General features: G+C 35.8%; 1 protein-coding gene across 5 annotated transcripts in view; it reads left to right on the top strand.

The window, feature by feature from the left end:
* The window catches only part of LOC134162035 (ankyrin repeat and sterile alpha motif domain-containing protein 1B-like), a 309,404-nt gene that overhangs the window by 50,873 nt on the left and 230,582 nt on the right, over nt 1-27,949 (top strand). For all 5 annotated transcript variants that reach the window (XR_009964170.1, XM_062615455.1, XM_062615451.1 and 2 more), the window contains exons 2-6: nt 832-912; nt 4,987-5,143; nt 14,247-14,543; nt 21,103-21,178; nt 23,930-24,031. Coding sequence is in view for 4 of the 5 variants with exons in the window: in XM_062615455.1 (XP_062471439.1) it covers nt 832-912; nt 4,987-5,143; nt 14,247-14,543; nt 21,103-21,178; nt 23,930-24,031 (713 nt within the window). In the remaining variant the exon portion in view is untranslated. The remainder of the gene's footprint in view (nt 1-831; nt 913-4,986; nt 5,144-14,246; nt 14,544-21,102; nt 21,179-23,929; nt 24,032-27,949) is intronic.

The raw sequence follows: 27,949 nt of genomic DNA, 5'->3' as shown, positions 1-27,949 counted from the left end.
TAATCTTGTGTTCTGGAAGTTGTAATACTAATGGTCGAAAACTCTGTGACACTAAAAAAATGCTTTCAGAAAGCATTCAGATGTAGTCAGAGAAAAATCTGTTGGGATTCAATATGCCTCTGGTATCCAGTTTTCAGGATTTGGGGTTTTTGTTTGTTCTCGTAGACTAGCAGTCACATTTTTCTACTTTGAAAGAAAAAAATCTTCTTTACTGCTTTGTGAAGATTCCACAATAGATAGTGAAACTAGTTACATGAGTTATATAAGGAAGCTGACTGTAAAAATAAGTGATGTATAATGCAGAAATAAAAACAACAACAAAAAGGAAACTTTTGTTTTGTATATATGTAATTTATTCCAAAATGTAATTGGTTAAATGGGAGCTAAAATATCAGGCCAAGTAAAAAGAATATATTTACTGTTCCTTTAAAGGATATGATTGGTTCTCACTAATCTTATGTTTGTATGAATCTAGACTAACTGACCTAAAGTCAATGAATACATTTTGTGAAAAAAGTAGTGCAAAATCAGATTATAACCTCAATGCAATTACCAGACTAATAGTAGGAGAACAGATCTTAGTGAAATGACAGAATAGTCATTAGTCTTTGAGACTGCCCTACATAAAGTTCATAAAGATTAATGTGTAAAATTATTTTTATAAATAAATTATATTGATATCAACATGACATTTGCTATTTTAAGTTCTTTTCAAGATAATTTGTCTCTTGGTTGTTGCAGAAGTCTTTAGAGTATTTATACATCAAATTTCTGACATTTCTGTACTTGCCAAGCCAAAAAATTAACTTTACAATTGTGCTTTATTTGCAGCATCTGGCGAGGACCAAATATAAACTGCACAGACAGTTCAGGTTATACTGCTTTACATCATGCAGCTTTAAATGGACACAAGTAAGTGCCTCACATTTAGTTTTCATGTAAAATGTTATTTAACTGCATAATTTAAAAACAGGTAGCATAGCATTGAGATTTTCACGGAAAGTTGACAATCCATGATTTACTGAAATAATCTCATTTCCAGTGGGATATATTAATACAAGAATTTTTGACACTAACTTTGACACCAGCATGTAGTAATGACAAATAGGAAATGCACTTTAGAATCTATTGATTCTATACTGTTTCTTCCAAATTCTTCCTTGATTTTGAGTAAATTTATTATTGTTACTGGTAGTGGTGGCTCTAATGCTTTTTAGCTGGTAGGAAATTGCAACAGAAAATTTTGTAATATACTTGTGTATGTACTTACACATGTATAGTACATTGAATGTTTAAGGAAGCAATATAATGAAATGAAACCGTATAGATTAATCAACATCAAAGTAACATGATAAGAATATTCAGTAGTTATACACTTGAAAGAATCAAAAATAGCTATTACCTTGTATGGGACCTCATAGCTTTTCCCTCCCTGCTGCCCCTTCAAGCTACTACACATATATTCTATCTCAACAGTCTTGGGGAAAGCCTTCAAAATCTGCACCAAGGGGTACTGCACAGACATACCAGTTCAGGTGAACTCTAAGGTATTGACATGTCAGTAAATTATGTGGAAACTCGCTATATATTTTGTTATTACACCTTATTATTTGTTCTGTGTTACCTCTGGTATTACATGTTGCTGCGTGCTACGTTACCTCTATTGTATTATGCTGCCAACCGCATGTTGTAACTAAGGCAGAACAAGAATAAAAATTCTAATGAGGTCTATAAAGTTCTAGTGGGATGTACCTCACTGTAACCAAGGTAAGAGCTGCTCCACTTACTGCAGTCCTGATACCCTGTTTGTAAACTGCCCGTGTTAACACTGACTGGGTTTTCACTAAAGAAGATTTTAATGTAAGGCTTTGGGTTATTCCTCTGTGGGAGATAAGGAACTGATGAAAACCCAACTGAAATTAAGCGTGATTTGCACTAACATTAATGTGATTTTGGACGGCCCAAAAGATAACATATGAGTCCATAATAATGAGATGTTTTGTTTACTCATTTCACAATTTTTGCATTCTTCCTTGGAAAAATTAAAATTTTAGTTGTATTCTAGAAACCTGTATATTTTCTTTAGACCAGATTAATCTTTTGTTTCTTTTCTGAATAAATAAATGAAATTAAGATACTGTTAAAATAGATATTGTGCACTTTCCAAAATTTCAGTTCTGTAGGAAGATGCAGAATAATCCATTCATATATTTTACCTCTGTGGAATTGAGTCTAAGCCCTTAATATGGTCTATTAAACTCAGCCTTTTTTAAGAAGGGAGAAAATCACATTTCTCTTGTTTATCATTAATGGATTGGTTTTTGTGCCATTGCACATTTTTGATTGACAAAAGCACAAGCCTTAGCTTGCAAAGATTGCTGCTTTTAATATGTTTAATAGTGACTATAAACCAATAGTTACCGAGGAAAGTAAAAATATCACTGTATAAACACTGAATCTATTAAAGATTTCAAGTGAATCGTAGCAATATAAACTATAAAATCCCAAACATACAAAAGCCAAATAGTGTTTTCAGACACAGCATTGGCCAAACTTCTGCTGAAGTCAGACCAAACGGAACTTCAAGGTGTGGACTTAGGTACAGCCACAGATAAAACTGCAGCTATTGGAAAGGTTACAATGGCTATTGGCTGCTATGACCTCTTACCCTCACAGTGGGATATTTAACAGTTACTGACATTTATAGCTTGTTATATTAAACTGCAATACATCATGGGGCATTTCATGATAAATCATGATGGTTCTTGATCTGCTATCCATACAGATCCTGCTGCAATGGTAGCACTGTCAGCAAGAGAATTGGAAAGACAGCTGGTGTTTGTAATTTCGTTAATCACCACAAATAACAAATAAATAGCTTTACACACTCTTTCAGATTTGAAACTTGATATTCAAATTCAATATTGGGTGCAATCTTGTGACACAAGAGCCTTCCCACTTAGGAGTTCTTGTCTTTTGCAAACTTTTGGAGTTTTAATTTTTCACATGTTAAATTAGGGTGAACTTGCAAGATTTCAATTTTTTTCAGGAAAAGTGAGAACATAAGAATTAATGGCCAAAGCAGTAATTTCTGTGTGGGATACTTGTTGGACACCAGTGTTCAGGTGCTTGTTTGATCATTGTATGTGATGAATTCTCTCCTCCTCCCCTTATTCTGGGATAGTTCTCTTTTCTTTTGAAACTATCCTGCTTTATATAAGTAATTAAATAATATCTGGGGCAGGCACTTGAATCTCAACCTCCCTAAGTAATTTTAGTTAGCCCAGTAATGTTACTAGGCTAAGGGCTGTCAGCCTTCCCTCTGAAATTTATTTATACAAAATGAAAAAGCTCTGACAAAGTGCTAAAAGAGACTCGCCCTAGAGAAGTGTAATGGGTCAGGACATTCTTGAAGGATGAAGGAGATTTAGGTTGTATTTTGTAGCTTGAATCTTGCAACAGACTCTTGCCAATAGTTGCTGTTTATCATTATCTAGAGATTGCAGTTGTGGAGGGTTTTGGGTTTTTTTCCTGTTTTTTCTTCCTAGTTAGTTCAATTTCTGCTTCATTTGATTTGTGTCCCTTTCAAACTACGCTGTATCTCGAGCTTTCATTAGACTGTCTACTGCGAGTCCACCTATTATTACATGAGAAGTCTCTCAAACCTTATTTGTACTAGAAAGTTTCTCTTGGGAGGCACTTTTCTGGAACTTTCTGTATAGCAAGTCTTTCTGTAGTTGAGCTACTTTTTCTTGTTTCTTTTAATGATATTTGACCTGGTCAGGAGTAAGCAAAATCCAACTTAAAGTCTCCCCCAAAGCCTAGACATGACTCCAGTATCTCCATGAAATCTTCTGAATACAATTGAGAGTTTCTTTTGACCTGGATGTATTCACTCTTACTTGACACATTTTATTCTTGATAGGCAATTAAATAGGGTGCCATGAAGGTTGGAAGAACAATTGCTTTGGGATTTACCTTCTGTCTTGATTTGTAGTCAAGGGTTTAGCTTTTAGTAGTAGCGTAGGCTGCATTGAGCTCCCCGCTTCCCCTGATTTTTTGAGCCAAAACAGTAAGAGCCAGTGTTTCCATATTCAGCAAAAATATGTATGGAACTGCCTACACTGGATCATAGATTCTATTAACCTAACAACTAATGAGGCCTGACTGTGTCAAGCTATGAGAAGACAAATGGAGGGATAAGACAAAATTTATTTACTTTCTGACAGACTTGATAACATGATCATACTGCACAGCTGATTTTTATGTTCAACTATTGAAGTTAAGGAGAGGGATGCAATATGCCAGTTTATACTAATCTTTAATTTAATGTATGGTAAGCCACACTGAAAATCAGAGAGGAATATAATAAGAATTAAAATATTACAAGTAATTTTTTCCTCACTTCTCTCAGGAAGCTGGATGTGGGAAGTGAAAGCAGAAGCAGTTATTCCAGAGAAGATATTATATATCTAACTAGGCCTTTATTAAATTGTTTACTCTATCTTTGAGATAATGCCTTAAAGAAGAAAAACTTGCTTAAGCCTTACTGCAAGAAGCATATCCATAAAGCTACCCCCTTGTCTTGCTGCCTCCAGAACTCAGAAGTGATGGAGAGAGGAGTACTTCTCTGCCTTTGGTGCCAGGAAGGTTTGGCTTGAGGGACATGCATGTGGCCTGGACTGGCAAATTCTAATAATGATTCCATGGCCAGGTGATCCTGTTGAAATAAACAGATACAAAGAACCAGTGATAACAGTGTTGATGGGTATTCGTGGAAGTAAGAAACTTTATAATTAATAACATTTTGGCTATGTTTTACTATCTATTTAATTCTTAGAAATGACTGATCTTTGTTTTTATAGCTGTTTCTCTTGAAATACAGGGGGTTTTCAGGGTAAAAACTTTGGTAACATATGTATGTTCATGTAAAAAAACTTGTAATAATCTTCCTGTCAATTTTTAGATTTACTTCCTGTTTTCCAGGGATATAGTTCTCAAATTACTTCAGTATGAAGCATCAACTAATGTGGCAGATAATAAAGGTTATTTTCCTATTCACTTGGCTGCTTGGAGAGGAGATGTAGACATTGTGAAGATTCTCATCCATCATGGGCCATCACACTCCAGAGTGAACGAACAGGTGAAGTGCTAAAAATATCTGTGTACATTATCAGAAAAAAGCAGCACATATGCTTTAGGTCTGGCAAATTTATAGCCAAGGTATAAAAAAAAAACCAAACCAACCTATTTTCCATTGTTTCAGTAACTTCTTCTCCAAGACTAATAAAATCTTCTAATATGAGCATGCCAGGTATCTTTCTTCTCAATGGGACTTACCTAAAGGATATTAGATTTTATGAGGAAACCTTCTGCTTGTTTCTGAAAAATCATACAAAGATGTACTGTAACTATGCGTCTTATATATAAGATAATGTAAATTTGCATTAACCATGTCTTATTTACTTCATTAGATATTAGATATTAAATTGAGATAAAATTAATATTCTTGCTATATTGTGAGTGTACTGTAAATGAATTGATATGCAGAGATAAAAGACAAACCAGATGGACTGCATGTGCAGCAGAAAGGACACATAAATACCAGGAAAAAATGGTGATAGTATTACAGTAGATAAAGGCAGGAAAAATATGTTGCATTCTGTTGTCAAACATGGCACACCTGTTTTCATTCTGTGTATTCTTATATGGTCAATGTATAGGATTAATATTTAAACATATAAAGAAATAAGGCAATTAAAATCTGACACTGTCTATAGTCGGCTGAACTGCCTTAGGAATGGAAGTAAGCAATGAAAGATGAGTAATAACTGTAAATTACTGAATTTGGCAGGGTAATCGGGAAATTATTGGAATGTAAAGGTGTGGGAGTCAGCTCCAGATCCAGATCTAAATTTTAGTGTCCACATTGTCTGCATGTAGACTGTTCCTGCCATGCACTGTTTTATTCCACAAAAGAAATAAATATTCTGGTCAGTGTAATCACAGGAGCTAACAAGGTTTATTCAAGTGACCAGAAGTGTAAGGCATGTGGGTGAACTCCAAGTAAGGTGCACTACAGCACCTCAAATGGCAAAGTACAATCTAACAAATGAATTGCACTCTCAGTGTGTACGTTAGTGTGGGCAAACTGTGAGAAAATGAGAATTGTTTGACCTAAATTGCAAGCACTTCACCAGTTTGAGCTGTCCTTATTTCAGTAATCTGATGTTTGAGGTTATATGCTTAGCCGTTGGAATTGATACAATAACTATGATATGTATGATATGACTATCAAGTATTAGTACTGGAAATATAGGAAAATTAATAAAATGTGTCAGTCTTCTGGGAAATCCTGTAACACTCTGACTCATCCAAGAAAAATACAAATACCAACATGTGTCATTCTCTGGTTTGAGTTGCCGATTAGGAGTTCCTCTGAGTTTCTTATTCTCATCAGCTGTTGCATGTAGGGTGAAAACAGTTGAATTGTAGGATTTTTTTGTTTGTTTGTTTTGTTTTGTCAAGGAGAAGGGGTTTTCTCAGTTTTATTTCTGCAGCAGAATAAAAAGGCAACTTTCTGATCCCATGTTATCCATTTGCTTGGAGAGATTCTTTATACTCTGCTGACAGAAAACTGGAAGCTGTATAGGAACTTGAGAGAGGGATAGTGAAAAAGACTTCAGTAAGGTCAAAAAGAGAAATGTAAATTCAAACCTACTTCTCCCCAATCCCAAATATATATCCAGATTTACAGAATATTCTCAGACTTCACTAGGTGTGCTGTCCAGTCTCTCTGGTTTTATCACTGAAGCGGAAAGCAGGAATACATCTGATTCTACACCCTGCTGACTCAAAAAAGGTTTTGTTGTCAGATCTCCTGCAGATTGTGCATTTAATTCAAAAACTTCATAATGGAAAATGTCTGAGCAATCCTCACGAGAAATGTTGTACCTTAAGTCATCTTGATCATATTAAGCTTTAAGTTAAATTGAAGCATACGCAGATCTTCTGACTTTGTAAATCTGCTGGTTGGCCACTTTGCTGGTTCCAACTTTCCCCTGTTAATTAGCACTCTACGCAGGAGAATATTGCCCATATCATGGAATGAGGGAAATGCCAATATAAAGCCATCTCCACCCATAGATCTTCAAATAACACCACACTGACATCTTCACTCTCATACCAACTCTGCATTCATTCTCATGACTCTAGATTTCTGAAGCTTTTGCTTATTTGCAGGTAAACTCTTTAAGTGAGGGGGTTACAAGAAATCCTGGGATTTTTCTTCCTTGTTTTTTCTTCTGAGAGTTGGAGAGAAGAATAGCCATTTTCTTTTTTAACACACTAAATAATATACGCAAGTCAGATGACATTTTTTTTCCTGGTTTTTGTTTGTTTGTTTTCTTTTGGAATATATGTGCTTTTGGTTTAAGGAAATAATTTTGTTAATTATTTAAAAATTATCACAACTGATTTGTAATACATCTTTGCTTTTCTTCTATGTTATTGAAATTCTATGTAAAAGAAATGCTTCTAAAAACTTCAGTGAAAGTAATGAACAACACAAAGAAATATATTAGAAGCTCATGATGCATAAATGTGTATTACATGAATTAATGGATTTACTATGGTTTATTGTAAATTAATTAACTACATTCTACCCATTTAAAATGCAGTTAGCTAGCATCATAGGACCATATCCAGCCATATCCAGCATCTAAAGCTCTGAATGCCCCCTACTGTTCCTATTACATAAAATAGAAAAAAGGCCCAAACAGTAAAGAGGCAAACAGTTAAATGATGATTAATTTATGGGGATCGTGGAATGTGGACTGACAACTCTGCGCACAGGAAATGGTTATGGCATAACAATTATGTAATAATTCTGTCACTGTTTATTACAGGACTCAGCTTACATGCATGGTGTATGTTTTCAACTACAAAATATGGTGAAATTATAGAACGTGTTTAAACTTTGTTGATGAAGACTTGAAAATATGTAAATTATGAATTGAATGAAGATTTATTGGATAGTATGAGTTCAAGATTTGTCAATCATTAGTAACAAATATAATAAAAAGGTGTGCTGTTAACAGTCAAACGCATATTTATTTACATAAAAACATCTGGGTAGCAAAAACGTTTATTATGGCACCTCACATAATAAAATTATATAATTGATAAGAAAACCTAATCTACAAAAAAAAAAACAGAAACCTGACAGCCACATACCGGTCAATATGTAGTGTTTGGTATTAGTGCAGGAAATGACAGGCAAAAAGTGTGAATGACATCAGGGATAGACATCAATTTCAAAGTATATATTTTAATATATATGAAGAATATGAATAGTGAAAAGTGTACAGGAAAAATGTGAACACTTCTGAAATTTCTTGGTGCTGTTCTCTGTTTTATGATTCTGCCTGTTTTTCTTTATAGACATAGCACATCTTTTTCCTCACATTTATGTATTTCATGTACTGTAGAATTTGCCTGTGCATCAAATTGTAATTTTCATAGCAAACATGAACGTTTCCTTAATGCCTTTTGACACTTCTTCTGCAATGTGAATGAAAAATGTTCAGGACACACTCATATTATAGAAATACCTAACCGCTAATGTATTTACTAACTTCCCCAAATCATCAAAATGAAGCACAGAGATAACAACTAGCCTGCAAACTCAACAATTTTCAAGTTCTGCATTTGATGTACCCCCCCACCCCTTAAATTAGAGACTGTGTGGAAGAATTTCAGAATTTCTCTTGAAAATCTTATTATACTTTTTTAAAAAGAAAAAATATGCAGAAGCAATCTTTTTTATTTGATTGTAGCAATAAATTTGAAGGTAACATTTATTCAAAGTAGTCAACCAAATTACAGAATTACATTTTTATTATGCTTCCATGTAAGTAAAGTAAATTTCAGTGTGAAGTCAGTAGATTTGATTTTGATTCACACTGGGTAATTTGCACTCAGATTTTTTTCCCAATAACTTGTACAGAAATTGTCTTTTGAAAAAAATGTTACTATCTAAATCCAATCATTCTCAAAGTTATGGGACAATGGCATCTTTCGGTTTCATCATATTGTTCTTAGTATTCATTAGAACATGTTCATTGAATCATAAAATCCTAGAAGGGTTTGGGTCAGAAGGGACCTTAAAGGTCATCCAGTTCCAACTCTCCATCCATGGGCAGGGACACCTTCCACCAGACCAGGCTGCTAAAAGCCCCGTCCAACCTGGCCTTGAACACTGCCGGGATGCGGCATCCATCCACAGCTTCTCTGGGCAACCTGTTCCAGAGTCTCACCACACTCATCACAAAAGTCTTCCTAATGTGCTATCCTTATATCTAAATCTGCCCTCTTTCAGTTTAAAACCATTTCTCCTTGTCCTGTCACTACAGGCCCTGGTAGAAAGTCTCTCCATCTTTCTTAAAAGTCCCCTTTATGTATTGAAAAGCCTCAGAAGTTCTCCCCAGAGCTTTCTCTTCTTCAGGCTGAATAAGCCCAGCTCTCTATGTGTCTTCATAAGAGATCAGTCCTCTGATCATCTTCATGGCCCTCCTCTGGACTCACTCCAACAGGACAATGTCTTTCTTGTGCTGGGGACTCCAGACCTGAATACAGCACTCCAGGTGGGATCTCACAAGACTAGAGGGTGAGAATCACCTCCCTCAACCTGCTGGCCAGAATTCTTTTGATGAAGCCTAGCATATGGTTGGCTTTCTGGGCTGCAAGTTCACATTGCAGGCTCATGTCTGATTTTCCATCCACCAGTGTCCCCAGGTCCTTGTCTGCAGGGATGCTTCTAATAATTTAATTACTGAGCCTGTATTAGGAATTGCTGTGACCTGGCTGCAGTATTTTGTGCTTGGCCTTGTTGAACTTCATGAGATTTACATGGCCCCACTTCTCAAGCATGTAACAGTACCTCTGGGTGGCATCCCTTTCCCTCTAATGAATCAGATGCACCACAGAGCTTGGCATCATCATAAAACTTGCTGAGGGTGTGCTAAATCCCACTGTCTGTGTCACTGATGATCATACAGGTCTCAGTACAGAACCTAGGGTGACACCACTCGTTACTGGAATGTTCATTACAGATTAGAATACATAGCTTTAAACTGCACTGAGAAGTTAGAATACAGCAGGGTAGCATGCAGTAAAGAATTTCAGTACATTAGTATCTATTTAGAATCACAGAATCATAGAATCATAGAATAATTAGGGTTGAAAAGGACCTTAAGATCATCTAGTTCCAGCCCCCCTGCCGTGGGCAGGGACACCTTACGGCTGTTGTAGATTGAAGAAGAAACATAAAGAAACATAGTAGGTCTAGAAGGGGAAATGTCCAGCTATGTTATTTATGAGTATTTCTCTTCTTACAACTGAGATTTCTAGTTTAAGTAAAATAATTTAAGTTTTATTACATTTCTGTTGCAAATAACAACTTCTATCTCTTAAAATATTTCTTCCAGTCCATGAAATACACTGCTATAGCATCCTCCATCTTAGGGGTATCTGGGATTGCTGAACCAACTGTGTCTATCTGGTAGGCATTCCCTCCTTTGCTAAGTTTGAAGATGGCAGACTCTGTCAAAACCTACTTAAAAACTATCCTCTCTTCTCAGTAAAACCTCTTGCTTCCAAGGTGAATTATTTTATGTAAGTAGTATTAAATTGTCAAAGCAGATAAATTTAGAGGGCATTTAACTAAGTTTTAATTCTCTCTTTGAAAGTTAAAAATCATTCTGTCTTTTATACCTGAATTGGGTTGATTAATTTACATTTTAAAGAGGAAAGGACGTTTTATTAACTTTTAATTAGATAGTACCACTCAGCTCTGATAACACAATATATCCAGTGCTGCTTCTGACCTGCATATGTGTGGATAATTTAAATATCATGTTTGTCCAGGTTGGATTCTTCTATTGTATTTCAGTGATGCCTAGTTCTTTTTAATTTTGAATCAGTTTGATTTGTCATTAACTGAAATGCAGCTTTCATTTAGCAAATGCAAAGAAACAAGCTATGCAAGAATGTTCAGCAATACTGATTTGAAAATAATATTTTGCTCAGATTTACAGATGCTTTTATGCACCATTCTCTTTTGAAATATACTTTTTTCTTTTTTTTTTCTTTGCATGAAAATTCATCTGGATAGCCTTTATTTAGAGGGAGAAATTTCGGTTTGCTTCACAACAGCAGTGATTCAAATTGGTTGGTTTCTACCTGTCTATACCTGTGGCTGAAATTTTGGCCAGTCACCACCTTTTGAGAAAAAAGCTATAGTCAATTGAATTTTTATGTCTCTTTGAATATTAAATCAGAATACTTTTAAACTATGATATGAGACTGTTAGCACAAGATTCCAGATAGTTTATATGATACCCAGAAATGCTAAAAATATTGAAACATTAGCAGATATTGTATATATAGATCTATTTGACAATTGTATAATAAATCTCTATTTTGCTGTTTACCTCATAGAATGTGGATATAGTTATACATCTAATATTTTTGGGTAACTATTTCCATCAGATATGTAAATACAGTAACTGTAGACACAGATTACCATAATTGGTCATTTTATGTGCAATTATCTGATTTTCATACTTAATTGTGGGAACTGTACACAAAATTAGACTGCAATTGGCTGTTCATCTCTAGATTTTGTCCATGAGCTATTGAAAATCTAAAAATAAATTGGCCCAGAAAGCCAACTGTATTCTGAGCTGCATCAAAAGGAGCGTGACCAGCAGGTCGAAGGAGGTGATCCTGCCTCTGTATTCTACACTCGTGAAGACCCCTCTTGGAGTATTGTGTGCAGGTCTGGTGTCCTCAATATAAAAAGGACATGGAACTGTTGGAGCAAGTCCAGAGGAGGCCACAAGGATGATCAGGGGGCCGGAGCACTTCCCATATGAAGACAGGCTGAGAAAGTCAGGGCTGTTCAGCCTGCAGAAGAGAAGGCTGGGTGGAGACCTCATAGCAGCCTTCCAGTATCTGAAGGGGGCCTATAGGGATGCTGGGGAGGGACTCTTCATTAGGGACTGTAGTGATGGGACAAGGGGTGATGGGCTTAAACGTAAACAGGGGAAGTTCAGGTTATATATAAGGAAGAAGTTCTTTACTGTGAGGGTGGTGAGGCACTGGAATGGCTTGCCCAAAGAAGTGGTAAATGCTCCATCCCTGGCGGTGTTCAAGGCCAGGTTGGACAGAGCCTTGGGTGGCGTGGTTTAGTGTGAGGTGTCCCTGCTGATGGCAGGGGGATTGGAACTAGAGGATCTTAAGGTCCTTTCCAACCCTAACTATTCTATGATTCTATGCTTGTCATTTGTGCCTATACTTGTGGCTGAAATTTTGGGTGTAGAACCATAGAAAAAAAAATTCTTTGCCCAGTCTTGTATAGAGGATATGCTAAAAGACACTAGAATACATAAAAAGCATATCAGAGGCAGAACATTGCATCCATACAGTATTGTGATAGTACATATTTTAACCTGAATTTATGGTCTATGTAATAGAGAAAGACCACATGGTGGTCTGAATAATGCACACGGATTACTAGTCATCAAGCCATGTCTGCCAATTGAAACTTCTCGCTTTCTATCTGGCTCTTCTCCAGCTTCTGTCTCGCAGTTTAGCAGGAAACACATTCCAGTCTCTGGGATCTTGCTTGGTTTTGCAGACACCTGAAGACTTTATCTGCAACGTTAAATTTATCTGAATGTATTGATCTGTCTCTTCTGTCTCTGAGGTTCATCTGAGTCATTTTAAATTACAAGATGAGATAAAATTGACAACAGTGTAATTACAACCACAAACCCAAGAATTTAGTTCTTGGTTACAGAATTAGAAACATTGTTACTAGAAAGAAAAAAAGGTTGTCCCCCTTTTCACCTTTCTAGATATTATCATGCAACATGAATTTTCTTATTCTACCTAGCTTTTGAGTAAGAGGCCAGAGCCTCATTTCTCTGATTTTCTCCCTCTTTCTGTCTTGCAAAAGATAAAGCTTTTTTTTCTAGTTTCAGTTCTCTGTCCCCAGATCTTTATTCAATTATTACCTTGAGAAATAAAGCCTATGGGTTTGGATTTATCTCATTGCTTTAGAATTATATTTCTAGCCTTCTTTAGTATCTTTTGTGAATTTCCATTAATTTTTTATTTCTTTATATGATACATTAGCTTAGTGGCTTTCTACTTATACAACGTTTTCAAAACTGTCACAACTTTTTATAAATGATGTATCAGAAGAAGCATTGAATGTACACAATTTTAAAATTTATAGTGTCTAGCTTATTTTAAGTCTTCATAGAGCCTACATAAGATATATTAATATAAATAGTATATAAAATTCAGAGAACTCTATAAATAACTTTCCTTCTTCTCAGCCTGAAATTATTTGTCTGTTTGGGATTGTAAATATACAGGCAGAACTGTACGAGAACAATTAAATAAGATATTGCTTATTCTCAATATTTGTTATTAAGATCATTAAATAGTGTTTGGGGAAAGACTTGGGGAGCATCACTTTATACAGTAAAAACTTATTCAATCCACAGCTTACAAATATGATATAAAACACACACATACATCTCTGTGGAGCTCTGAGAAAACTAGCTGCTTATGTGATGTGCTGGCTTTCTAATATCTACAGTTGTTATTTGCTTACTTCATGCTTTGATTGTTGTCTTGATAGAAACTTTTATAGTGAAACTCACCTTGTGCCTGATACATTTTCATTATACAGTTTTCCTCTGTAATTTCACAACTGCAATAACAAACTGCTATGATTTAAAATCAGTGTCCTGGGTTCAGTTGTAACAGTTATTTTTCTCCTTCTTAGTAGCAGTTAAACTGGGAATAGAGACTTAAGTGTCAGAGTATTTCTAACAGAAGGACTCAACTATGATTTCAAGAACAGCTGAATCAAGAAGGGTTACAGATTTCGGCATATCATGAACAACGAGGGTTTTTGGGGCAGGTTGTTAAAAATGGATTTGGAACAGTGTGGACATAGAGGGACCAAGTCTACTGGAGAGCTACAAAGCTAATTGATGTATTATTAGTAAAATTTTAGTGTAATAATTCTGAAGCATTTAACATACATTACCATACATAATATTTCAAACCCTGTCTGTAGTGATCTCATGGAGGCAATTTATAGAAGCTGAGCAATTCTATTGTGTGATTAAACATGAATTTCTGAAGCTTTTGTTTTGTTTTAACAGAATAATGAAAATGAAACAGCGCTGCATTGTGCAGCTCAATATGGTCATTCGGAAGTAGTTGCTGTTCTGTTAGAAGAGCTAACAGACCCTACAATACGGAACAACAAACTGGAAACACCTCTGGATCTGGCAGCGCTCTATGGACGTCTACGTGTTGTAAAAATGATCATCAAAGCATATCCAAACCTGATGAACTGCAATACAAGAAAACACACCCCTTTGCATCTTGCTGCACGTAATGGCCACAAAGCTGTTGTACAGGTGCTTCTCGAGGCTGGGATGGATGTCAGCTGCCAAGTTAGTGTGTAATTACTTTCTTCCCTTCTTCCTTTCCTCATTTCTTAGTTTCTTTCCTTACTTTCATGTATCATTAGAATATGACTCAATAACCTCTTACATTTTTTCTTTTAAAATACGCTTTCATTTACTTTATTAGAAATGCTGCAGGTGATATGTAATACAGATTTATTCTTTACAACCCACATGATGTGTTTGAAGGGATAACTCAAGAAACATACATGTCTTCAAAGCTGAGTATATATTTTAATGTTGTCTTGAGACAGGTAGATATACAAATCGTATCAATCATTTATGTAGGTGTCTAGATATATTTTTTTTGTTTACAAGGTTTGCTTTAATGATCCTAAGCTGATGTGCTAAATCTATGGCTCTAAATGGTCATAGCAATCTGAAACAACTTTTGACTGAGGAATCATTTTCCCAAACGCTGATTTTCTGCTTTTCTAAACACCTGTTTAAATCTAAAAGAAAATTCTATAGCAATACACTCTTGCGGCTACTGACTCTAACCTGTTAGCTGTTTGGTGCATCTAGTTCAATGCATAGTAAGTTACAATGGTGTAAAAGGGGTAACTTTAAGTAACATAGATTGGAACAGATACAAGTTATTGCAGCAGTAATTTTTTTGTCCAATCCTTTGTAGTGGAAAGTGTCCAAGCCTTTTAACTACAGAGGACCTGATTCTGTTATGTGTGAAGTCTTGCCTCAGTCTTAAAATTTCTCTTGATTTGATTGACAGCACTGAATTTGAAATTAAAGTACATTTTGTCTTCAGATTTAAAGTAGCCTTCTTGCTGTCTGGGTATATATAATATGTTTTGAATTAAGGTTGTTTCAGCTTTTATACATATTTTCAGACAAACCGACTAACCAAACATAATTAAATCTACTTTTAGACTCACATCCAGGCATTCATTACCAATAAGTGGCTTAATAAATCTTGTGACCCTTGCCTGAAATTTGACTAAATTTTAAAATAACTTTACGTGTTAGGTACATTTAATCTGACAACTTTGTACACGTGATTCTCTTTTATATAGAAGGATTGTACCTGGATTCCATGCATTTTTGTTATTTCCGGATTCTTCCATCAAGGTCACAATTTTCAACTTTTGAGAAAAGGAATGTAAAGTGAGAAAGGAAAGATAAATTAAAAAAAAACAGGCAAAAAAAAAAAAAGGCAAACCAGAAAATTAAAAATGGATAAACAAATGCCTTCAGAATGAAAACGTGGTAAAATTGTTTTGCTACTTTTATTTGCTCTAGTATCTTTTGAGTTAGAATTGTCATTGCTTTGAACTATTTCAAACTGAAACACTTTTCTTCCAGTGGTTTGCCTACCTGTGTATTTGCCTACCATTATGCTTCCAATTTAATTTACTTTTAATTTTCTTTACCAGAAAGTGATATATTTTGAAAGGTTAATACAAGCAGCTCTTTTGTTTCAGTTGTCCTTTACTATTACTACATCTTCAGTAATTCAGAAAAGTTTAATGCAAAAGTAACACACAACAGAACCCTTCAGTACATGTTTCTGAATGTATAATTTCTCTTCTATTTAGCAACTGAATGAGCAAAAAGTCAGAATGAAGCTGATGCCTGAACTGATACTTAAGAAATGGAATAAGATACTTAAGAAATGTAATAATTGAAGAAAAATAGTGTCTGTTGTGGTGACTTACAAACTGACAGTTACATGGGGATTGAATATTACACAATTCTTTTATGAAATGTGTTCCTCCTCTTATGTAATCAAGATTATTTTAGCACTACTGTGAATTCTCCTAAACCATTTCTATCTATAGTTACACCAAAAATTTTTCCCTGGTCTACAAAAATACAGTGGCTGCAAATTTTGTAGTCTTCTCTTAAGAAATATGAGATTCTTTTACTGCTGGTCATCTGTTTGCCATCAACACTAAAATTCTAGGATCTTTTTTCTTTATTAAAAATTCTTATTTGTTTTAAGTAATTTATAGTTTTATTTTTCTTTGCCATTCTTAGGATTTTTTCCCCCACTGGGTAATCTTGTTTCTTCTGTGTTTGTCCTACTTGCCATATAATTTATTTATTTTCTCACCAGTATAAATATTCTCCATCAATATGTTCCTTTTCATTCAGCATCTTAACATACTGGCAAGTTGCCTCTGCACATATTATTAGATTATTACTTCTATAATCTCTGAAAAATTCTTTATTGATGATTACTGGAAGCTTATTGAAGTAAGCAGAGCATACAATATCAGCCTGTTACTTAAAACTGAACTCAGCTCTTTTAATGTTAATTAAATTGCTCTGCATCACTGATTGGGAAAGAGTAATATGCAAAGTATAAGCCCATGTGGTAAATAAAATTGTACACATTCATACACATTAAATAAATTCAGCTTATCAGAGGTAAAGAGCTCTCAGAATGTTGAGAGACAATTATAGAAGTAGCCTATCTGCTATCACTCTGTAAGTGTACATATTTATTTGTTTAAATGGGAAGTTTACTTTAGCCATGTTATCTTTGTCTTCTGTACTTCCTGAGCACTTTTAATCATAGTAAATATTGGACTAATAAAAGACAACATTTAATTTTTGATTGAATTAATCACACATTTTATTCATTTCCCAGGTCTATCCAATATCCTTCAATCTGAAATTATTTAGAAGTGGGCAATACAAATCTGCTTCATCTCTTTATGCTTTGAAGTTTTCATTTAAATTGAAACATATGAAAAATACACAGGTTTTGGGTGAGTGATAGATTTTGGGCCCTCAGTAACATAAGATACTGCACAGTTCAGTGTGTTTCATGTAAACAGTAATTTTATAATTGTAAATATTTTAAATACTTGGCCTCCTCTGCTTATCCAACTTTCATCTATCCCTATTTGCCTTCCCCATCTGTTCCCTTGATGATGGCAATTTCCATTGCTTGTCACTGTAGTTCTTCTGCAAAAAGCTATGCCTCTTCCTTTTTGCTGTCACTATGTACAAAGGATATTCCATGAATCAATTTGCAAAGCTAACATGCCATCCTTTAGATTGTGTCTGAAATCCATATCAAAACTATAGTAAACCGCCTATGAAAAAGGAGTAGACAAGTGACCTAATTACAAGGTCTTGCATATTTACATGGTTAAAAAATCTCCGATTAATAAACCCTTGATGATTTTATGTGAGCCTGCAAATTGTACGCCAAGTTGACTTGTGTATCCTGGTGTCCCTACTGACAATGTCCTTCTATCCTTGCTTGCTTTGTGTGTCCAGCTGTGACATTGTACCTGTATTTAGCTGTAAGCTACTTGAGGCAAGGACTGGTGGCACAATTTGAGCTGTAGTTCTGTATATTTTATATACAGAAAACTTATACCAGGGAACCAATATCTAATCATCTCATGCAAACTCAAGCAGACTTTAGCTCACTATTAATCAAGAAATAACAGCATTTTTTGCATTAAATATCACTGTGAAAGAATTTCCAGGTTCAATGGTAGTGTTCACTTTGCCAGGAAAATATGATCCAAGACAATGAAAGCTTCAGGAAGTAAAGCAGTGAATATTGTCGATAAATCTTAAGTTTGCTTGCTGTAGCATAGACAAGAGCACATAGGTACACCATTATAAGTGAAAAGTTCTACTTAAAAACTCTAGCACATCTTAAATAGTATATAGATATTATTTGCAACTACATTTTTCAATCATTCTAATTTGTGTAACATGCTCTTTTGAACCAGAAAAAAAAACACAATAAAACCCAACATTATTTCTGCCTTCAAGTAGCAGGCCTCATGTACATTTACAAAGAGGTATATAGCTAGGCAGCCAGTCCTCCGAGTTTCTCTTGGCCCTGTTCATCCTAAGGCTTAGCATTTTTCCTCTGTTAGTGGAGTTTGGTGACTGAATTCTCTGGTAACAAGGACATTTCTGCCTTCTGGACAGTTTTTTGGTCGAGGAATCTGATTCACTAGTTAGTTATTTGCTATTACCATGAAATCCTGCCTAGGGCTTTTAAGATTCATGTCAGCATTCATCTTCGTGACATCTCATGTAGAATGGCACAACTGCATCTTACAAGTGTACTTTAAATCTCCATATTCCCAGACTTAGTTTAGTTTAGTTCAGTTTCATTGCAATGTTTCCCCTTTTACTCAGAAAATCACCTATGTAGTGGAAAAATAGTTCCAGTGTTTATATGGCGTGCCTTTCAAAATCCTCTTTCAAACAGTTTGTAGTATATGTCTTATTTCTGGAATATGGCATTCATTAGCATTGTCTCATAGCTTGTATTAATAAAGCAAAGACTGCCCCAGAATTCAGGACAGTGCAGAATGCCTGTAAAGCATTTCAGAATCATGTTCAGGTATGTCAGGAAATATCACAGTAAAAGAGACCAAAAAGTGAGAAAGTATAATGAAAAAAATGGCATTTGGCTTTGGCTTCCTGTCCCAGCACTATGAGTTACATATATAGGTGGCTCTATTCCCTTTATATGCATAACAAGGCTTTGGTTCTGTGAACAGAACTATCTTCTGGATCTGAAGTTGCCCCAGATAGATTTATTTTCCTTTGACATCTACAGGAAATTTCCTCTTTGCATGTTTTCATTCTATTTCTTATGAGATGCGTGTTTTCACCAAGGAAGATATTACTTGCCTTTCTTCCACTGGGGGATTTTGATCAATAGAGAGGACTGCTGCCAGTTCTGGCAATCATATCAGGATCTTTTCTACCCCTTTACTGAGAAGTCTGAGGACAGATCCTCTTTCTTGTCCTCAGAGATTATGATTCAGCGTGACAGAACATTAATCTTTCTTAGTCACAGATGATGCCACATCAATGGATTCTAGATAGCTGTTTTCACTAAAGTATGTCCATTTTTCCATTAGAAAAGGTCCCTTCTTAACACAGAATTATCTCTATAACTTTAGTCAAGGTACAGCTGGTCTCTATCTCTGCAGTTCATACTCAGTTGAGCTAAAATTTAGTGCTCAGGACTTCTATAACATCTGAACCTCTGTGGATTTAATTGTTGTTGTATACATCACCGATAATTACCACAGGCAGAATCTCACAATGGTTGAGGTTGGATGGGAGCTATGAAGGTCATCTTGTGCAACTGCCTGTTCAAGCAGGGACAACTACAAGAGGTTGCCAGGACCATGGCCAGGCAGCTTTTGAATATCCAAGGAGTGAGATTCTGCAACCTTCCTGGACAACCTGTACCAGTGCTCAGTCAACTGCACAGCACAAAATGTTTCCTTAAGTTCAGGAAGAATCTCCTGTGTTCCAGGTTTTTGCTATTACCTCTTCTGTCACTGAACGCCACCAAGATTGATGAGATCCCCTGTAAGCCTTCTTTTGTCTAGGCTAAACAGTCCCATCTCTCTCAGCCTTTCTTTGGAGGAGTGATGCTTCAGTCTCTTAATCTTCTCAGGGGCTCCCTCCTATAGCTGTTTATCTATCTTGTACTGGGGAGCCCAGAACTGGAGAAAGTACCCATCTCAGTTTCTCTGATTACTTCTAGATACCCTGTCATTCATTGCATGGCTGTAACAGTTGTGCATTCTGATACAACTAATAAATAATGAATCACTATTTCATTTTAGAGTTGATTTCCATAGTTTATTTTTTTATCATTTGACCACAAATAAAACCCACGCAAAATCTAATTTACTATAATTAGGGAAAAAAAAAAAAAAAAAGGTAATTCAGCCAGGGATTCAATGAGACATAATAGTGCTTCTAGTAGTGTTCAGCTACTGCTGAACCCAGGACAGCTACTGCTGATGCTATTGTATGGAAAGGCATTCTGTTCAGATTTTTCAGTAACAGCAGTATAAAATACTAAGAAAAGTAGCATGTTAAGATAGGTAATTTGCTTTTCAGTGCTGTAAATTTTACTTGAGAAAAAGTTCATTCATAAAGAATTTTGTGTCGCAGAAATCTGAAAAATCAGGTTCAAAGACATCTAAGGTAGAATTTAAATGATTGAAAAATAGGCACTTGATGCTGTTGGAGGTGCCTTAGGGTATCCAGGATATCTGTATGGAGCAGATGTGCTGCAGATCAACTGTGAGCCTGAACTGGAACATCAGCTGGAGATCAAGTGGGATATCCTAGGGCATCCCTCACCATGCAATTGACCTTCTACGGTGTGGTCCGATTTCAGATTAAAACACCTAAGTGTAGATGTCCACAAGTAAACTGTCTAACTGCTGACAGCTGTTTTCCACTGATAGTATTGACTAGGTTTTCTCTGTCTATAATAGGAGTTTAGAATTTTTTCACCAACAAAGGCTTGCTAACTGGGAGTTGTATTACATTCCTAATATATTTTCTTATATAGTTAGAAATTTTTATAGTAGAACTGACAACATTTATGTTTTTATCATGAATAATAATAATAAAAAATTATGGTAGCATTTGTTCTTGCCCATTCAGTGTTTTTTATGTGTAGATAAAATAGAGGGGAAAATAAATACTTCTTTTCTAAATGCATTCTTTTCAAAATTATTCATTGGTTATTTTAATTCACATTTTAAATGTCACTTTTTTTTTTTTCTAGACAGAAAAAGGGAGTGCACTACATGAAGCAGCCCTATTTGGAAAGGTGGAGGTAGTACGCATTTTGCTTGAAACAGGTAAATCTGATTTACAGGAAACACTGAACAAGTATACTTAATATTACTAAACTGGCATATGCCTTCTCAAGTTTTGATCATAGAATCATAGAATCATAGAATAGTTAGGGTTGGAAAGGACCTTAAGATCATCAAGTTCCACCCCTCCCTGCCATGGGCAGGGACACCTCACACTAGACCATATCACCCAAGCCCTCGTCCAACCTGGTCTTGAACACTGCCAGGGATGGAGCATTCACAACCTCCCTGGGCAACCCATTCCAGTGCCTCACCACCCTTACAGTAAAGAACTTCCTCCTTATATCCAATCTAAACTTTCCCTGTTTAAGTTTTAACCCATTACCCCTTGTCCTATCACTACAGTCCCTAATGAAAAGTGCCTCCCCAGCATCCTTATAAGCCCCCTTCAGATACTGGAAGGCTGCTATGAGGTCTCCACGCAGCCTTCTCTTCTGCAGGCTGAACAGCCCCAACTTTCTCAGCCTATCTTCATATGGGAGGTGCTCCAGTCCCCTGATCATCCTCGTGTCCCTCCTCTGGATTTGCTCCAACAGTTCCATGTCCTTTTTTATGCTGAGGACACCAGAATTATACAGAGTGCTCCAAGTTATACAAATTACTGCTACCTTTCGCAGTCTTTGCAAATCTAATCACATGTATCTCTCCTTAAAAGAGTGTTATTTTAGAATAAGAAATTACTATACACAAAGAACAAAAGGAGTATTTTCACTAGACTGAGAAACTCCATATATGACTCAGTGTATGCCTCTGTATTCTGAGAGCAAAATGTGTATGTAAAATTTTGTTATTTGCTCTGAAAGACAGCAAAGAATATTCTTTGATCTAGAGGCCAGAAGGCTCATGCTCACAATTATTTCGTTCAGTTTGCTATTCTTAACAAACACACCATCCTGCTTGCTCTATTGCCTGGATAAAATTTGAGTGCTTGTGAAGACAGGGGAAGGCACTGTGTCTCTAAGAAATGCATTTGTCCAGAAACAACAGGAGAACAAGGATATATGTAGAATTCAAAAAACCCATCTACTACATGATAAGAATTTCAGAATCACTGCAGGTAAATTACTCATCTAAACAACTATCTTCTCAGATAAATGAGAAGACCAAAGAAAGTGAAAATATCTAGAAATTACTTCCCTGATATGTGAACTTCCATTACACTGAGGGATATCACTGATCTTTATTTTCAGTGCTTGTGGGGTTATATAATGCAAAAGAAGGTATGACTTACTGACAGCTCATCTGAATCTCAGCTAGTGTATACCTGGTCTGAGATCTGTTTTCAGAAAAAAGAGGTCCTTCCAAGATGCTTTCCTCTTTGGATGAATAAGAAGGAGGCAGAAGGGGATCTCTAGCTGCCCTCAGAAAGGAAGGGCCTTTCTGTATTAATTCACCTAAAAGAGGAAGGACTCGAGAACATCACACAAATATAGGAAGAGCCTATGTTTGAGCACAAAAGAAGACTACCTTTTATAGATTAGTACACATTATAACATCTGCCACAGTGGAATTGTACAAGACAGTGGAGAGTCCTCACTGTGAACTCCTTCAACGCCAGATGCTCTGCACTTCTGCAACACTCCCCACCTTCTGCCTTTTCTACCTAAAAATCCCATATTCTTTTGTTCTGCTTCAAAAACAAACAAAAACAAACAAACCAAACTTGGAAGACGTTTTAAGTAGCTACTGCAAAGGCAAGATGTGAGTTGGTGTGTCTGGCCTCTGAAAATCAGCTGCTGCTGCTAATTAGCCCAGCAATATTTTAGTTTTCCTTTCAGTGAGAAAATAAATATCTCTTTCTCACAAAACAAATTAGGAAACTCACTATCAGGTCAGGAAATGACAAGAACTGCAGCCTTTTCTGGTGAGTAGAGAAATCCTTCCAAGCCATCAGAATGTCCTCATAAATCCTGCTTCCCCTGATTTCCTCTATTCAGTGTCCCAAGAAGAATCTCATTCTTTACTTTTTATGAAAGTGCATCCAAACTGAAACTACAACCAAAAAAGAATATCAGTCTTCTGCCATAAGGCAAACACTTCCAAAGTAGTCCCTACAAAACTAGGGTGGAGTGTCATGCACTGTCATGTACAACATGTTCTTTGAGACCTACCTGGGATAAGCCTCAAACTTATTTAAGGTTATGTTCACAGTTTGTGCCAGACTATTACTTTATCAAAAGTCTGAACAGTTGGAAATGCTCTGGCTGTTCATAGAGCCCTTTTCCTACACATGATCATTTCAGTCTACCCAGAGCATTAATATCAAGCTTTTTACTGTGAAGTAAAAAACTCTTAAGGTTAATAATTTCTTCAATATTGTTCTCAAAACACATACAGTTATTATGGACTAGAAAATCCCCTGTGAATCAGAGCACTTTGGAGAGAATTAGAATTCAGGAATGTAGGAAAAACATTCAGAGAATTTTTTGATTTTATAAAATATTTTCAGGATGGCTGTTTCTTCAGAACAGTTAAAATAATCCAATATTTGGTTAAGAAGCTTACTTTATATCCCCATGAATTACATGTGAAACATAACAATCTATGTCAGCATGTGAATTTTAGGCTGCTCAAGCTTTAAGCAGAAATGGATGCTGTACTTCAACAGTAACACAGCTGTTAATCTGTTACTGCTTGCATTCAGTTTGCCAGATAATTGAGTCTGATATACGGTATTTCTAATCCAAAATACTTGGGGTTAAAAATTCCACCACAGATCATTTTCTTTTTTAGGAATTGATACCAACATAAAGGACAGTTTGGGTAGAACCGTTTTAGATATTCTGAAAGAACATCCATCTCAGCAGTCACTCCAAATTGCAGCTCTTCTTCAAGGTAAGTCATATTCAGTTATACGTTTCTTAGAGACAAATCAGAACAGTGTGGATGAATGTTAAGGTTTATGGTAATTTCTAATCCTTAAGTATTTTGTTACACAAAAGAGTATAGTTTGAACTAAAAGGACAAAATTATTGCTAGATACACAACAGTAAGTGGTTGAATATCTGAATTACATAGTAAACTCTTTCTTTTTTTTGGACAATAGACACTAGCACTGTGTGTCACATAGTTATCCTTTGTACATTCTTCCTTACAAAATAACATAATGTATTTCACTGCAGTTCCATTAAATTGTAATGGTAACCTGAAATTGAAATGCTTGATTTGTTCATAAATCACAACTATGACTGAATGATAATGACAGTTTCAAAAAATTTCTTTTTTTAATGTTTAGTTTTTCTTAAACAAAATAAATAAGCACACACACACCCAAGACCAAACAGGCAGTAACTCATCATTATAGCAGAAATAATACCATTTTGTTGTACCTATATTTGATCTCATTCCTCATCTTATGTTCATGGTGTCAAGACTGATTGAAGCCCACTGTTTACTTCAATATTTTACTATAAAAGATGGCAGTGAAGTGGTGAAACATGAGCTAATACATAACTCAGTGTTAAACATCGTTCCTTCTCTTCTATGGAATTGGTTCCCTGCATTTTTGGATTGGTCTTTCATTAACTGTGTTTGACAGATGAGTTCCCTGCAGGTGTCATTGCTGAATCTCCACCTGTACTGATTATTCTCATCTTTAAATAAGCCATTTTAATCAGTTCACCATTGGTTCTACATATGAACTAGCTTATGCTTCTGTCTCCCACATAACTGTATTTCATAAGAATATTTCCTGGAGAAAAAGAGGTCATGTGGCCCCAATGTGTCCTTCAGGTTTTCTTTTCTGAATAACTTCCTGACTTGTTAACCAGCTTCTGTAAAGTTTTCCAGTGAGATGATGGGCTGAAGATATATAGCTCCTAAAAGTATAATGAAAATTTTGCAGGCTGGAAGAGAGGTATTCTCTTAAGGACCATATTTATGTTATAGCTGAACTGAATTAACAGCTTGGCTTGAGGTCTCCCTTCCTCTCTCCCTCCTTTCTATTTTCTTTTTCCTTTTCCCGCATTCCCCACCTTCCTCCTCCACTACTTGCAGCTACACAGTTCCCTTCCATATTCCCTGCTTCCAGGAGATTTTAAAGTGATCTGATTCAGTTCATGAAACAGTATTTAACTGTTCATGAAACTATTTAATAGTATGCAACAATAGTAAAAAATATTATTATAATAATATAAATATACATTTGTTTTAATGAATTTGCCTCCTGTGTGATTCAGGTCCCAGAATTAGCTCTGTCCCAGGTAACTGGCAGAAATGTGCATTAAAAAGTGGAGAGGAAGATAACGGGTGAGGGAAGTAGGACTTCCGCTGTCAACAGAATGGAGCTCCTAATCTGACTCGGGCTATATGGTGAAACTTCAGCCTCACTTAACACAGCCTCACTGTCCTCGCTGAACATACCACCATGTAAAGGAAAAGAGGGTTAATATCGTACTGAAACTTCTTCAGTGGCAGGAAAAGGATCAATCAGAGTTTCCGCTTTCTTAGACATCCAAATTAATCATCCTTCAGATAATAATCTAAGATGCATTATAATGTCCCACCACCATCTAAACTAGCTTTCATTTTAATATATCTGTATTGTGCCATTTCCTCCTTAGTGTGATAATCTTGCAGTCTCAATCCCATTGATAAACAAAGTTGCTTCAAAGTACCCTTATCCTGTGAAAAATATAGTGCCCAAACACTCTTAAGGGTTTTTCATGTTGATGGGTCAGCACCTTCCCTTAGTTTTTACCACAAAACAGAAATACATTGATTTCAAGGCTTTTTGGTGCTTTTAAATGCAATCTTTTTCACATGTATGCCTTGGAAATGTAAAAACTACTTAGTAGTTTTAGCTCATAGTAGTGTGACGAAACTGTGCTTGTAATGAGCAGCTCTCTTTTTTTTACTCTGTCTGCCTTGGTCAGAACCGATGTGCAAGGATGAAAAATATTTACAAGGATGCCATTCTGAGTTTTAAAACAACCTGAGGAGCCCCTTAATAACTCCCTTGTGGAACCCACTGGGATTGTTTTTCATCAGGCAAAGGGTTTACTGAAGCTTTAACTATCAAAGATTGTTTGAACTGCTGTAGGATTTACTAGTGCTGATGATGATGCAGTAGACCTACCCTCCTCTAAAAAGCCAGTTGAATATACTTTTCACTGGAGTGTGGCCATTTATCCTGTTGTAGCTGAAATATCAGTGAAGCACTGGGATTTGGGGTAACCTGAATATACTGTAATTGAATTTAACTTCAGTGTGTAATAAATTCCATGCAAAGAAAGGGCAATTGCTGAGACAGAGAGTTAGTGGCTTCCAGAAACATTCCTGTTAAAGCTTCTGTCTTCAGATGATTGTCTAGAGAAGCTTACATGTCTCTTCATATAGACTTATATGAAAAAGATATTAAATTATTGGTGTCAGACAACTACTGACTAGATTTTGTAAGTTTCTTTCTATTTTTTTTTCTTTATTCAGACACAGTGGAATTGAACTAATTCTTTCACATTGTTGCCAGGGTAGAATAAGATTTTATCACCTAGCATTCTCATTAATTTTTACCATTTCCCCCTTGCATTTTTATTATTGTTGCTGTACAGTTTATAGTATTAACACAGAATAATATCTGTCCCTGCCACAAAACATTAGCTTTCAAACTATAAAACAAAGGCTGAAAGACGCATATAAGCAGACTGTCAGAAATGGACAAGGACATAACATGACTGGTATTCCTGGTGGGCCTGATTGGTAGTGTACTGCCCTATATGCAGAGGGGTAACAGAGCTGTAAGAAAAGATTTGAAAGAAAATTAGTTGGTTTTGAGGATATTTATGAGAAACTTCTCTGGAGAAGAAACTAATTTATGTCTCTAGAAGCAGTTCAGGGAGGCAGTAAATCCATTCAGCTGACACTAGAAGCTACCGGACTGGTAGCTTCCTGTGAATGAGGCCTCCAGAACAGAAGAATTGTGGATAGAAGTTTCTAATGGTGTTCTCACTTTTTTAAAGAATATTTACAAAACTCCTTTTTAGAGACTATAGGTTAAAAGGAAACAAAACCTTTTGCCAGTGAGGCTTTAGAAGTGATCCTAGTGTTTTTGTGATCTTTACATCTTTCCTCACTATCCTGAGAAAACAGTAATTGAAGTTTCTGCAATTATTTTTGTGTGTATTTGAAAAGTCTGCTGGTTTTGGTTGGTTGTTTTGTTTTGTTTTGTTTTTTAATATTATGGTGCATTATCTGATAGAAGGAAAGTAAATAACAATGTCACTTTAAAGATCAAAATGAAAAAGGCTGAGTAAGACAAATGCCACCTGAATGTTTTTTTACTGCCTGGTAATTATAGATGAAACTGTCTTTCATATATGCCTCATCACTTTCTGTGTCTTGCTCAGGTCTGAGTTGCATTGAACTCCATTAAAAATACTTATTACAGTTTAAATTCTTTATGTGGTAATGAAGAAATAGCTGTTCAAGCATTATGTTCTCAAACTGCAGAGAATGAGGATCCTGTGCCAAAGGCCAGTCTACTGGATCCATTTCATGGATGGAGTGAAACAACAGCATTCAGTGCTGAAGCAGTTAACAGTATTGGCACTTAGGGCTTTATAATTAGGCATTGAAGATAAAAGGGATGTTGCCAAGGCTAGTAGGCCTAAAATTAAATCGACCAGCTGTGTTTTAGTTTTAGCACATGTGAACATGACGCAGGTGCGTGCTATACCATCTTTAAACTCTTTCTCTAAAGCCCACTATGCTCTATGTTAGAATCTCATTCTTTTACTATTTCTGGAAGCAGAATTC

The sequence above is a fragment of the Pezoporus occidentalis genome, unplaced genomic scaffold (genome assembly GCF_034315485.1).
Source record: "Pezoporus occidentalis ecotype Australia unplaced genomic scaffold, CSIRO_AGI_Poc_V1 ctg182, whole genome shotgun sequence".
Lineage (NCBI taxonomy): Eukaryota > Metazoa > Chordata > Aves > Psittaciformes > Psittacidae > Pezoporus > Pezoporus occidentalis.
The sequence above is the reverse complement of the archived record's forward strand: the minus strand, read 5'-3'. Positions and strand labels throughout refer to the sequence as shown.